The sequence below is a fragment of the Phyllobates terribilis genome, unplaced genomic scaffold, assembly GCF_046119375.1.
Source record: "Phyllobates terribilis strain yellow unplaced genomic scaffold, ASM4611937v1 Scaffold_5__5_contigs__length_657084704, whole genome shotgun sequence".
NCBI classification, from domain to species: Eukaryota; Metazoa; Chordata; class Amphibia; order Anura; family Dendrobatidae; genus Phyllobates; species Phyllobates terribilis.
The window spans coordinates 183,032,890-183,046,508 of NW_027362765.1; the positions used below are offsets into that span (position 1 = coordinate 183,032,890).

The following is a 13,619-nucleotide window of genomic DNA, read 5'->3' on the forward strand; positions in this document are numbered from 1 at the left end:
GGATGTAATTCTCAGTATCTGTACTGTTCTGTATATATACACTGCACAGTACCACTTCTCCTGTCCTGTATAGTGGATGTAATTCTCAGTATCTGTACTGTTCTGTATATATACACTGCACCAGTACCACTTCTCCTGTCCTGTATAGTGGATGTAATTCTCAGTATCTGTACTATTCTGTATATATACACTGCACAGTACCACTTCTCCTGTCCTGTATATATACATTGCACAATACCACTTTTCCTGTTCTGCTGAAGAAGAGGTGGCATTGGCTTTGGGGAGGGTCAGTACTGATGGCTTTATTATTGTCTATGTCTACAACCCTATGGTTAAATAAAAATTAATTGTGAACAACTTGTTTAAAGGGATTATCTGAAGTTTGGAAATTGTCCTCTATCATTGGGATACGGAATAATTTTCTGATTGCTGGGAGTCGAACAGCGGGGACCCCCACTGTTTCCGAGAACCAGGTATCTGAAGAGCTCTGGGTGAATGGAGCGGTGGTCGATCATTCGCACTGCAGCTCCATTCACACGTGGCTTAATAAACATCCCCTATAATGGAGTGGTGAGGGGCATGAACAAGTAAAGCAAAATTTGCTGAACTTTTCCTTGTGCCTTAATGGAATGAGGGGGGCGGTGATTTGGTATGTGGGCTGATGGGGTTTGTGTGACAGGCGTGCTTTTTCATTTTTCATCCCAGCCCAGCCCTGATTATATATATATATATATATATATATATATATATATATATATATATTATAATGCTTTTAAAAGCAGAAGTGTTAATATCTATGTTTTATCCAGTGGCGTACCGCCAAGGGCGGCAGACCACGCCACTGCTATGGGGCCCGTGACCGCGGGGGGTCCATGAGCCGAGGGGTCCCAAGCAGAGTTGTATATGTGAGTATTGGTGGATAGTGGTGGGGAGAGGGAGGTTGCGGCGGAGCGGAGCACACACAGTAGCCGCTGAAGCAACTATCACGTGTGCCCGCTGCTAAAGGGACATGGATATTCCCAATTAGAACTTCTGCTATGGGGCCCCATGATTTCTATGTACGCCCCTGGTTTTATCGCTTAGCAAAATGCGGAGTGAAGTTTGATAGATACAAGAAAATCTCAATAAATATTGAAGTTGTTTTTTTTTTATTAAGGATAGGGTAGAAGGATAAGGGATGAACAATATCAGGAACAGAATCAGTAGACAAAATCATAGTCAGGAAGAAATCCGGGTCAGATACCAGGTGATCAGTAAAAAAAAGCCAAGTCAGGCGAGCAGTATGGATACAGCAGAGCCTGGTGACAGAGGCATTACCGAAACAAGTCCGGGTAGAGATGTTACAGTTAGAAGGCCACAGCTAGACGGTGAAGGTCCTTCTTTACAGGTCCAGCAGTGATGGTGGATCTGCTGTACTCCGCTAGATGCGGAGCTTTTCCGTCTTTTAGATGACACTTGGGCAACAGTGACAGCATGCAAATGCACGAGCTGCCCTGGATAGTCCACGCCGGCAGGATGATAAGATCCGGCGGAAGATGGAACCTAAGAGAAGAGAAATAAATACAATGAAAGTGATGGGACTCCATATTACATGATACTACTGTGCAGTCAGTGTGGCCGGCCGGACAACAGAGGAATCTTATTCACACAGATGTCCGGGGTCATTGTCAGCCATCACACATGTGACAATCCCATCACTGACAGATAACATCTGCTCCCCATGACTTATTCTCATCACTAACATCACACAACATGGAGATGATTCTCACACTTACCTCGTCTCTTTTTCCCCTTTTTCCCATTTTCTGAGTTTTGTTGGTCTATACTCAGATTCATTTCAGATTTTCTTTCCTCTTCAGTTGGAAATTCTGATCAAAGTAAAAAAAACTCAGTAAAGAAATATTCTTATAGGATCTGCTTTGTGTACTGTATATAGAAGAATTGTTCTAGTCCTGTCCCCTATAGTCCTGATAATCTGGCATTACATTATTATAGGGCAGAATAAGTCCTATATACCGTTCATGACTTAATCTGAGGGGCATTAGATGTATCACTGATATGGAGCAGTAAGCGCCCTGTGTGCCGCCACGTGGTGCATCACTAATGAGCGATATTCTACTATAGGAGACGATGTCTGCTTATATTGAAGTGAGTTCCTGAATGCTAAAACGTATCTCACAGAATCCATAAAAAAACTCCTGGAGAAAATTAGGGAAATATAAATACAGTATGGGCCCAGGGGAAATATAATTGGGATCCATGAAACCTGGACAACATAGGAGACCTATTACAGAAAAATCAAATATTTGAGCCTTGAATTCTCATTTTGATGCTGTAGATACATACCTGATGATGGGGACGAGGATGGCAAGCTGTTTATAGCGTCGTCACTATCAGATTCAGAAAACGATTCTTTCTGCCTGTTAGGAAGAAGAAAAACATGTAAATCACAAGTAAATGCAGAATAAAAGGGGTGGTCTCACTAGAAGAACACTGACTAGAGGGTCTAATAGGACATATGACAGTCATAGTGAGGAAGGTTTTATGCTCCAATCTACCTTCTATGGATCAGAACGAAAAACAACTACCAATAATGGCTGGCATGTAATACTACATCTCACCTACAGTATGGGCAGCTATAATAACGCGTGAATGGCTGCAATTATGGGCTATTATCACCAGCGGTTTCTGAAGCCAAAAGCACAATGACCGCTAATCATTAACGCTGAATTTGATATTATGGTATTTATGTCCTATATTTGGTGTTGTGCATATATATCAGCCTGGAACTCCCAGTAATGACCCCATAATCTACTCACATTTCTGAGATATTTGTATTGGCTGCTGGTGTACACTCTGGAGGAGACTTCTGGTCCTCATCTTTCATCGTTCTGTTGGTGATGGTACAGAGCTAAACATGGACAAAAACAAGATATGAAATACTTTTTTTTACTTTTAGAGGTCTTTTTTGTTTTACATATTTTGGATTTATTGACCACATACTTACTTTAGAAAGCCTTTCAGAAGATGATGTAAAATTTTGGAAGTCAAGGCTCTCATTGTTCTCACTGGTGTCCTCCTCATCCTCTGAGACCGAATGGTCTATTTCAGAGTGATCTACAAAAGTAATGAAGTGTTATTAGAGATTGTTAGTATAAAACAGGCATCATTTATCACTAATATTAGTGGGTACTGATTATTACATTTTAAGAAAGACAAGACAAACAGCTGCTTAGTCTAGATGATGTCTTCTTCTACTTACCGATAAATAAGCTGGTGTCCACATCTGAGGCAAGCTGAGGAATGTACTCCGGCTTCTGACTTAGAAGGTTGTCAAAATCGAAGTCACTCAGGAATGGATGACTCTTGATCCCAAGTGATCCTCCTGTAAAAAAAACAAAAAAACAAAAGTGATGTGGACATTGTCAGAGATTGCTATCTGAACAGTTTAACTTAATCTTAATTAATGACATAACTGAGTCAACATGAAGGAAGAAGACTGAAAGTCATAGTGTGAAGAAATAGAAATGGACGAGAAATGGACGAGCTGATAGAGAAGTGTTGATTCTCATGGACATGAGCAATAAGTGTAATAAGTGAATATTAATAGGAATATTAATAGTATTATATCTCTTACCTGTCCCAAGTCTATCTGCAGGATTTGTTCTGAGCAGCTCAGTAATCAGGTTCTGCGCATTGGGAGTAGGAGCGGAATTACAATCCCAAATTATGTCGCCTGTTATACAGAAAATAAAATCTCTTTACTGGACTGTAAGCTAAAGCAAAGTAAACACCTAAACCAATGTAACCGATCAAAGCAATGGTCGGATTATTCCACTTACCAATGACAATCCTGTCATAAAGCTCAGCTACAGAATCTCCATCAAATGGTACAGATCCCGTGAGAAATTCATGTAGGATTATCCCCATTGACCACCAGTCAACAGGTCTTCCAAAGCCTTCTTTCAGGATGACCTCTGGGGCGATGTAATATGGGGTACCACATAACTGGAAAACAACAGAAGAAAGATGAAAATGATGAAATGATTATTATAACAAGTTCTCGCCATAAAAACACAATGACAAAAGATAAAATATCAATGGAAACGTTCTCTAGAAATGAAGAACGTGGAGAAGACACAATAGTGTGATGAGATTTGTGAAGAGCAAACTGTGTTCTTGTAAGTGTTACCCACCTCACGGTCCAGGAACTCCCTGGTGATGTCCGCCACTAATTCCTTGTAGATGTTGGTTTTTGGCATCATGACACCAACTTTTGAAAGCCCAAAATCGGTAACTTTTATGTGTCCAGCAGATGTAATCAGGAGGCTGTGAAAGAGAAGATGGTTTTAGCCTCACAGACTGTATGATAATAAATGACAACTTCCCCCCTTTATTATACTACGAGGGGCACTTACTTATCCGGCTTCAGGTCTCTGTGCACCACACCGTAGCTATGGAGGTATTCCACAGCAAGAACCGCTTCTCCAAAGTATAAGCGGGCCAAGGGGACAGATAGAGGACCCCTGGTGCTTAGGAGGGTCTCACAGTCGCCACCTATAGAAGAAAGGAAATATGACCGGTGAGTGGTTTATACAGCAGATCAACATGATGTATAATGGGAAGTGAGCGGAGACATTGGGATAGGATAGAATATATACAGATATAATGTATAGTGCACATAATATTAGTCTGAATCGATGGAGAAATGGCGTCCATGTAACTAATAACATAAAGTGATGTCACATCTCGTCTACAGCTGGAGATACTGACATGCTCAGTGCGGACTTACAGGGAGATCACACAGACAGTGGCGTACATAGAAATCTAAGGGCCCCATAGCAAAAGTTCTAATTGCACGCCCCTTCAAAAGAACCCTTATTGAAGTCAATCGATGTTCTCAACAGCAATACACCTTTTATAGCCATTTTAGCGTATGATGCTCCCAAAAATGCCCCCACCCACACACTGAGTTAGATATCCCCACAGTAAAATCTTAATCCAGTTTCACCTTACACATATAGTGAAGTATCTCTCTATAATGTCCACACTCAGTATGAGGCCAGTCATAGCCCCCTACTCAGTATAATGGCGCCCACAGCCCCCCCACTACTTAATATAATGGCCCCCACAGCCCCTCAGACAATATAATGGCCTCCACAACTGCCTACTCAGTATTATGGCCCCCACAACCAATCAAATAGAATTAGGACCCGCATACAGAATGGGGACCCCCACAGCAAATCATTCAATTTGAGGGCCCCCACTTAGTGTGTGGGCATGCACAGTCACCAGTTCAATATGGGGATATTTACAGTCCCATATAGCCTCTCACACAGCACACCATTCAGTATTGAGGCCCCCTCCATCCCCACTTCTCAGGTATTATGGCCCCCGCAACCCTCAATCCTCAGTATTATGTCCTCCACCAATCTCACCACTCAGTATTATGGCGCCCACCAGCCCCACCACTTAGTAGTAAGGCACCCACAAGGCCCACTAGTCAGCTACTAAGTATTAAGGCCCTCACCAGCCCCACCATTCAGTACTACCGCCCCCACGAGCCCCATCTCTCAGTATTATGGAATCCACCACTACTTAGTATTATGGCCCCCACCAGCCTCACCACTCAGTATTATTGCCCTCACCAGCCCCACCGCTCAGTATTAAGGCCATCACCAACCCCACCATTCAGTGTTATGGCCCCCACCAGCCCCACCACTTAGTAGTAAGGCACCCACCAGCCCCACCATTCAGTACTACTGCCCCACGAGTCCCACCTCTTAGTATTATGGCCCCCACCACTACTTAGTATTATGGCCCCCACCAGCCTCACCACTCAGTATTATGGTCCCCACCAGCCCCATCACTCAGTCTTATGGCCCCCACCCCCCCATCACTCTGTGTTATGGCTCCTACCAGCACCACCCGCTCCATCACTCAGTGTTATGGCCCCCACCAGCACCACCACTTAGTAGTAAGGCACCCACCAGCCCCACCATTCAGTGTTATGGCCCCCACCAGCCCCACCTGTGCAGTGTAAGTACTGAGACTCCACACTACATATGCAATATTGTGACGTCATTGCACCTGCAGTACACAGAGTCTTGGACCCATCTGCGCAGGCTAAATGGTGGCTTAAGGAACCTTTGGCTCCCTTATCCACCATTCTTTTCATCGGTATTCACATTCTGACAATGTTTCTGAAATTATGATGACAGGTGGTGGAATGTGGCCCAGTGCCGAGCGGTGCCGGGCCCGATCTGACTCACTGGCACCATAGCACCCCTGCACACAGATCAATGAATTTCCAGGCATCTTGGTAATAGAAAACCTACAGTAAATTCACTTTGGGGATGTAGCCATCCTAATTAACCTATTTATATAAGCGGTGATAAGATATAAGAAGACATGGGCTGAATATACTACAATATACATGTCCTACCTCCTACATACTCCATGACCATACACAGGTGAGATTTCGTTGGAAAGGAGCAGAGCATGGAGACCAGAAAGGGACTATCAGCGAATGTTAGGATGTCCCTCTCCAGAAAGGCCCATTCCACTCTTTTTGGAGTGTCCAGGTTCCGCTTGGCCATTTTCTTCAAAGCAAAGATCTGGTGTGAGTCTTTATGGTGCGCTAAGTAGACGGCACTGGAGAGAAAGAGAATCCATGGTTAGAATGAATCTTTACTACAAGAACATCTATAGAAGTCATTATATAATCTTTTGTACTAATGTTTAATGCTAGAAGTTCGGCCGTCACTGGAAATTCATGTCTAGAAATCCATAAAAGATCACTACATAGATCACTTATGGGAGGTGTCCACAATGCCACGTCCGCCGGAGCCCTCACCCAGGTCACATTACAGATGAGAGAATCTACCGAAATTATTCTTGGGCAGATTCACTACATTAGACCCCTAGATACGATTCAGTGCAAATAAAAGTTGGTCCAAATTGCTCCCGCATACCCCAAAACATAATAAATGGAGGGGAGTGAAGGTGTTAACAAAAAATGAAACCCATTATAGCCACTTGTCCTCTGTGCCAGTCTTTATTGCTGAGACCAGTGAGTAGACTCACATGGTCATGGTGGAGGGTGGGGGGTGCAGATGTCATTGATGAAATTTTGTGTCACCCCTCACTTGACCGTGTGTAGCCAATTACTCTTATCAGTTCTCTAATGGAGCCCGAAAAAAAACAAAGACCGGCGCAGAGGATCGGGAAGCTCTGATGGGGGTGGCAGTGTAAGAACAGATGAGGGTCTAGGACAGGCAGGTGTAATATATTATTCTATTTTAATCCCTTTCCTTAACAGTTTGTTTTCCTACAGATCATATAATTTCCCCATGATAACACTGAAGGGCAGAGCACAGAGGCTGGAGCATTGTCATTGGGAACCCTGAGAAATGTGGATTATGCCAACAGAAAACTCACCCAAAATTTCCACTGCTGATCAGTTTGGATGTCTCATAGTCGCTCTCATGCGGCTGTCTTGACGGGGTCAATGATTTGATCACGCTCTATAAAAGAATAAGAAATGATATGAAGATATAGAGGAAGCTGGAAAAAAGCTCCAGATGCAAAAACGTCTCCCTCCTATATTATGTCCCAGCTGATGTACACTGATCTGATGTCTTGTGCCATGTAGTCCTATTGCTCTGTATAACCCCCCCTCCACCACTGAGCTTTCTCCCTATACACCGTGTACACAGAAGCAGCCAATCAGTGGTGTGGGCGGGGTTATACAGAGCTCAGCATTTAGAGAATTCTGGAATCAGGGTCTCTGCCTCTACATCATGCTGCTCTCAGATGGGATAGCAAAAACCTGGTGACAGATTCCATTTAATATGAATGCTATTATCATCTCCTCTTAGAATAGAGGCGACCCATGGTTATATGGGGGATAATACAGGACCTGTCATTCACACCCCATACTCTGGTGATACACCGACATCACTCTCCATGATACTTACACCGTCAGATTCTTGGATCTCCGGGATCTCACAGATTCTACTCTCAGCATCCGCCAACATAGTTGTTTCTAAAAGAGTGAAAAAATGATGAAGAAATTACATGTATTAGACAATATTAATCCTACATATATATTACAACAATATAACTCAGAAATGACAAGATGTCTGTAAATGGGAATAATACTCATTATATAGGGATTCCAAATATGAGAACGTACGGCGCATCCATGAATAAATGTAATGGAAATGCTGGAGAACTCCCCCAATCATCACATGAATGAGGAACCCCTCCACCCTCGCTGTACATGTGAGTGATGGTAAGAGAGCTGAAGCATGGGAGACATATGTAAATTAGCCTGGAAGTGCACTGGGGGCGTGTCACTGTACTCAGACATCTTCTTCCACGCCCCCAGTGCACTTCCATGCTGATTTGTATACGGCTTCTACATTAGATTTCCCTTGACTGAGACATTGGATTTCTGCAAAAAAATATTACAGAGAAACGGGCAGTACAGTGATACCACAATATGCAAAAATGTGCTGAGAGGTTCCCATTACACAGAATATACAGAGTAAATGTCACGTTATTCCCTGTTCTCTATAATATCTGGATATTTCTTGTAGGAGGTCGGGTGATCGGCTTACCTGTAGTCAGATCACTGCTCAGTCCCGGGATTAGATTTTGCTCGTCTTTGGTGTCGCCTTCTGCTGTTTCCTGATAGATATAATATATAGAATTAACATGTGGAACCTTACACTAAATCATCCCATACATAAATCAGGAAGGACTAAACCTGCATTTACAGATGCAGCCAATTGTAACTGTACAAATCAGACGTGTGATAGAGAAGATGATGGCTCCTTACCAGGCGTTCCAATGAGCGAGCCGGATGCTCCAGTACACACAGGACTTTTTCGGCCAGGTCTTTAATAAAAGCCAAATCTCCATATTGAGATCTTTCTTCAGCCTAAAAAGAGGAAAAGAAACAAACAGGAAAATTTTGAGATGAGAAAGGTCACAATGGAGGAGGCCGCCATTGTATGTGACATTTGCTCCTCTCTGCAGATACAATAACTCTGGGGACTCATCGTGTTTTATATTGGAGGAAAGAAACTTCTATCCCACCATTATCTATAATATAACCAGGGATGGGTCCTTCTTTCCGAAGCCTCTATAGACTGCGCAAGCGCACTGTACCTGCACAATGTGGCCGCAGACAGAAGAACACATCCAGACCGGGAGGAGGACGGGGATGGAGGAGGAGTGTGGCGCCAGAGATAGCGGTATGCGTAATTTCACCGCAGCTATGGGGGTCTCCTGCTAGAAGTGGGGAGGCTATGGGGGTCTCCTGCTGGACGTGGGGAGGCTATGGGGGTCTCTTGCTGGATGTGGGGAGGCTATGGAGGTGTCCTGCTGGATGTGGGGAGGCTATTGGGGTCTCCTGCTTGACGTGGGGAGGCTATGGGGGTCTCCTGCTGGATGTGGGGAGGCTATAGGGGTCTCCTGCTCGATGTGGGGAGGCTATGGGGGTCTCCTGCTGGACGTAGGGAGGCTATGGGTGTCTCCTGCTGGACGTGGGGAGGGTATTGGGGTCTCCTGCTGGACGTGGGGAGGCTATGAGGGTCTCCTGCTGGACGTGGGGAGGCTATGGAGGTTTGCGTGTGCTCTTACCACGCTGTTCAGAGCCGTTTTTTTGAAGATACGGTATATGCAAATTTTCAGACACAGTGTCTTAAAAAAATGGCGCCAATGTACCAATAAAATGTACCAATAAATATGCTCACCACCCGGGTGTAGAACGGGTTCAATAGCTAGTTATCTATATGGAGAAGTTTTGTGCTGAGCGTCCGCCATTTACCTGCTGTAGTAATGTCCTGATGTTATGAAGTAAATCCGTCACATACTCTGAGGTTAGATGACCTTGTTGGTATTTGGTCAGGCAGTTCCTTACTAGCTGCACCACCAGCCGGTGAGTGAAGCTGAGGACGCCATCGGGTGGTAGAAGCACAATGTTAGGGCGATTGTTGATAAGAATACCCCATAGTTCTTGTACCTGAAAATTATCCAGAAAAAATCCCGCCATAGTGAGAAACTGTAAGTGCGCTCAGTAACTAGCTATGGAGCCAAAATGGCACCCGTTACCCTGTGTTCATTGTAGAAGTAGTGACTGTGAGCTGTGATGTCATAATGGGCGAGCATCACCAGTGATGTCATGATGGAATCTTGTGATAGAATCTTCAAGAGGTGACTCTGCACAAACAGATGCTGCCTAGCAATGTGTACAGTGGAAACTCCATAGAATAAAATCCATCTCCATGTTATCATGACCGTTCTCTTTTATTTCCAATTAGAACACAACCAGTATAAGGGTATGTTCATACGTTGCATTTTTGCAGCATTTTTTGTGCAACAAAAACCAAAGTGGTGGCAGGAAAAACATTGAGTAAAATCCGCACGTTTTTGCTGTGTTTTTAATTGTGTTTTTTTTTTCATTCATTTGAATTGGTGAAAAACGCTGCAAAGGCCCTAATAGGATTGACAAGCTGCAGAATTAAAAAAACACTAGAAAAGAAACGCAGCATGTGAATGAGACTTCAGAAATCTCATTCACTAAGCTCGTACTTTAAAGTGCAGTGTTATTGCCGCAGAAAAAAAGCCAATTGTGAATACACCCAAAAGATATACTCAGTCATATGGGAAATAATGTGTAGATTTATTCCTCATTTGTCTTTTTTTTTCTCTATAGAACATTTTAGTTTACTATTAACAATTGTGACAAATATTTAAGATATTGAAGAATTAATAAAAAGTTCAGTCCTTTACCATGTTGCGTTTAGGTCGCGAGATCGTGCAGCTGCAGGAGCGGAGAGCAGATCTTCAAAACAGTCAGAAAAAGATGAATAACACATGGCACAAACTGATATATTTTATGTTAACCCCTTCATGACCGGAGCATTTTCCGTTTTTGTTGTTTGCTCCCCTTCTTTCCAGAGCCAGAACTTTTTTATTTTTTGTTCAATATGACCGTGTGATGGCTTATTTTTTGCGGGACGAGTTGCTCTTTTGTACTTTTAAATGCCATCTCTAGTTTTACCATATTGTGTACTGGAAAACAGGAAAAAATTCCAAGTGTGGTGAAATTGCAAAAAAAATGCAATTCCACAGTTTTTTTTTATACCACGTTCACTGAATGCTAAAACTGACCTGCCATTATTATTCTCCAGGTCATTTAAGTGGTGGAAAAAAATTCCAAAGTTTGCTAAAAAAAAAAAAATGGCGCCATTTTCCAAGACCCTTAGCATCTCCATTTTTCGGTATCTGAGGCCGGGTGAGGGCTTATTTTTTGTGTGCCAGGCTGACGTTTTTATTGATACAATTTTGGGGTAGATCTGACGTGTTGATCGCCCCCTAATTGCATTTTATTGCAATGTTGCGGCAACCAAAAAACAGTAATTCTGGTGTTTGGAATTTTTTTCTCGTTATGCTGTTTACCGTTCGGATTAATTATTTTTTATATTGATAGATCGGGCGTTTCTGAACACGGCGATACCAAACATGTGTATGTGGGGTTTATTGTTTATTATTTTATTTTGAATGAGGCAAAAGGGGGTGATTTAAACTTTTAAAAAAAAATGTAATATTTTTAAAAACATTTTTTTTTACACTTTTTGCTTGCTTCAATAGTCTCCATAGGAGACTAGAAGCAGCAGCAGTCTGATTGCCTCTGCTACATAGAGGCGATGATCAGATCGTCTCTATGTAGTAGAAATGCTCATGTGCTATGAGCACCGACCACTAGGTGGCTGTCAGAGATTGACACCGGCATTTAACTGGTTAACAGTCACGGGTGGATCGCGATTCCACCCACAGCTGTTCCAGTCACATGTCAGCTGTATAAATCAGCTGACATGTGCCCATTTCAGTGCGGGTTCAGCGCCGGAGCCCGCGCTGAACAGGGGGTGCCAACGTGGTGCGTACTAGTACGTACCACGTACCACGTACCACGTACCACGTCGGAAAGGGGTTAATATATCTAGAAAACATGACACAGATCAGCTCTGCAGCGGAGGCAGGAGGCTGAAATAGCTAATATCCAGCCCTCGTTACAGGGGAAATCAGCAGTCATAAACATGTATTTAAATAGTGAAATGCCCCTCTTGTATATCCTTATGGTGGGTACAATGTGTATGATAGATGAAAAAGAAAGAAAGAATAAAAAAGCACAAAAAATATATACATTTTAAAAAATAAAACAAAGGTATAAAAAATAAAGTCACTGTCAGTACTAATTGCTGTTTCTTACCCCTCCCCATAAAAACCCATATATAAAAATAATTGTTATAAAAAGAGTAACACAGTATCAAATATATTTTAGTGGGTAGGACATGGTGGGTAGGACATTCACAGTTTTAGTGTCGTGAGTCGTGAGCAGCAGAAAAAGTCTGATCTAGTGACATTATACATGGGAGCTCTGTATATAGTATTTGGCTTTAAATAATTGATTATCATTTGCTCTTTTGTATTTAACATGAGGGCTCTATACAAAAAAAACTGTTTCACTTGATTCTTTTTTTTCAGGAGATATTCCACATTATGTACTTAAACTTCATGGGTGCCAATAACGGTGAGCAGGACTGTATATGGGGTCTACATGTGAGCCATTTGCCAAGAACAATAAAAGCACATTTGCCAATACTGCAGCTATTTGCAGCTACTTTACAGCTCATACACCGAGTAGTAACACTTGATCTATACACCCCCTCCAATTAAATCCTTAATAAAGTGTCTTGTAAAAAGTGATCCCACTTCGAATGACTATGTGCAATACGTCTGTCATGTGTCCATATTCATGCCGTGCATAGGCATTTTTAAAGCGATATTTGCAGATTACCATAATACTTTATTGGGAGTGAAGAAGAGCAAGCAGATGAGACTTCATGAAAGTCCCTTTTTCCTTGTGCGAAAAGGTCTCTGCCAAGTGTGTGGCCTCCTATGTAAGCTGCCAATCCCACTCTGTCCCATTCTTTTTCCATTGAGAGCACCATCAGATTCTGTGAATGATGCACGGGCAAGGAGGCGGAGGCAGAGTGACTGCCAGCGCTTGTGTTCTATCAGCTGGGAATGTCCTCCTCTCCATTCAGCAATGAATGGGACTCAGCCTTTTGTCCTGTTTAAATGTCAACTGATGATCGAGGAGGTGACGGTTGTGATTTTACACTTGAACTGTAATGTCCCAGAAACATTAACACTGTCATGCCAACAATATAGAAAAGAGCATGGTAGAATACCATCTACTACTGCAATAACGTCCGTCAGTATACAGAGACTGCAAACAATACGCCTCTGTGCACCAAAGTTTTCTTAAAAGTCTGGATTTGTAGGACACTTTGGCTCACAAAATATGTTCTACGTGCACCTAATATCTATTATACTGTAGATACTATAGCTGTATACATATTAACCCAAAAAGACCTACCGATTTTCATTTTTGCCCTTTAATATTTTACCTTGCCTTCTTTTCTAAGAACCAGCTTTTTTATTTTTCTACAGGCATAGCCAATATGAGAGCGTGTTTGAATAACACAATTTACTTTACCATAGAATGTATTAAAACCTGGAAGAAAATTCCAAGTGGGATT

General features: G+C 42.6%; 2 protein-coding genes across 2 annotated transcripts; both read right to left on the reverse strand.

The window, feature by feature from the left end:
- Positions 1-2,138: 2,138 nt before the first annotated feature.
- LOC141271518 (microtubule-associated serine/threonine-protein kinase 2-like) lies at positions 2,139-4,262 on the reverse strand. The gene is made up of 7 exons (XM_073681577.1): positions 4,202-4,262; positions 3,638-3,736; positions 3,263-3,385; positions 3,008-3,117; positions 2,820-2,911; positions 2,347-2,420; positions 2,139-2,266 (listed from the first exon to the last, which is right to left on the reverse strand). The coding sequence occupies exons 1-7, from the start codon at positions 4,260-4,262 to the stop codon at positions 2,139-2,141; spliced, it is 687 nt and encodes a 228-aa protein (XP_073537678.1).
- Positions 4,263-6,174: 1,912 nt separating this feature from the next.
- Positions 6,175-8,043, reverse strand: LOC141271519 (microtubule-associated serine/threonine-protein kinase 3-like). Its single transcript, XM_073681578.1, has 4 exons — positions 7,980-8,043; positions 7,441-7,526; positions 6,510-6,654; positions 6,175-6,318 (listed from the first exon to the last, which is right to left on the reverse strand). Exons 1-4 carry the CDS (start codon positions 8,037-8,039, stop codon positions 6,175-6,177), a joined length of 435 nt encoding a protein of 144 aa, XP_073537679.1. The 5' UTR covers positions 8,040-8,043.
- Between the last annotated feature and the right edge of the window lie 5,576 nt (positions 8,044-13,619).

Coding starts and splice junctions, on each gene's coding strand:
- LOC141271519 (XM_073681578.1), bottom strand. CDS start 8,039: ATGTTGGCGGATGCTGAGAGTAGAATCTGTGAGATCCCGGAGATCCAA. Junction 7,527..7,979: donor AGATCCAAGAATCTGACGGT/GTAAGTATCATG, acceptor ATTCTTTTATAG/AGCGTGATCAAATCATTGAC. Junction 6,319..6,509: donor TCGCTGATAGTCCCTTTCTG/GTCTCCATGCTC, acceptor TCTATTACCAAG/ATGCCTGGAAATTCATTGAT.
- LOC141271518 (XM_073681577.1), bottom strand. CDS start 4,262: ATGCCAAAAACCAACATCTACAAGGAATTAGTGGCGGACATCACCAGG. Junction 3,737..4,201: donor CACCAGGGAGTTCCTGGACC/GTGAGGTGGGTA, acceptor TCTGTATAACAG/GCGACATAATTTGGGATTGT. Junction 3,386..3,637: donor TGCAGATAGACTTGGGACAG/GTAAGAGATATA, acceptor TTTTTTTTACAG/GAGGATCACTTGGGATCAAG.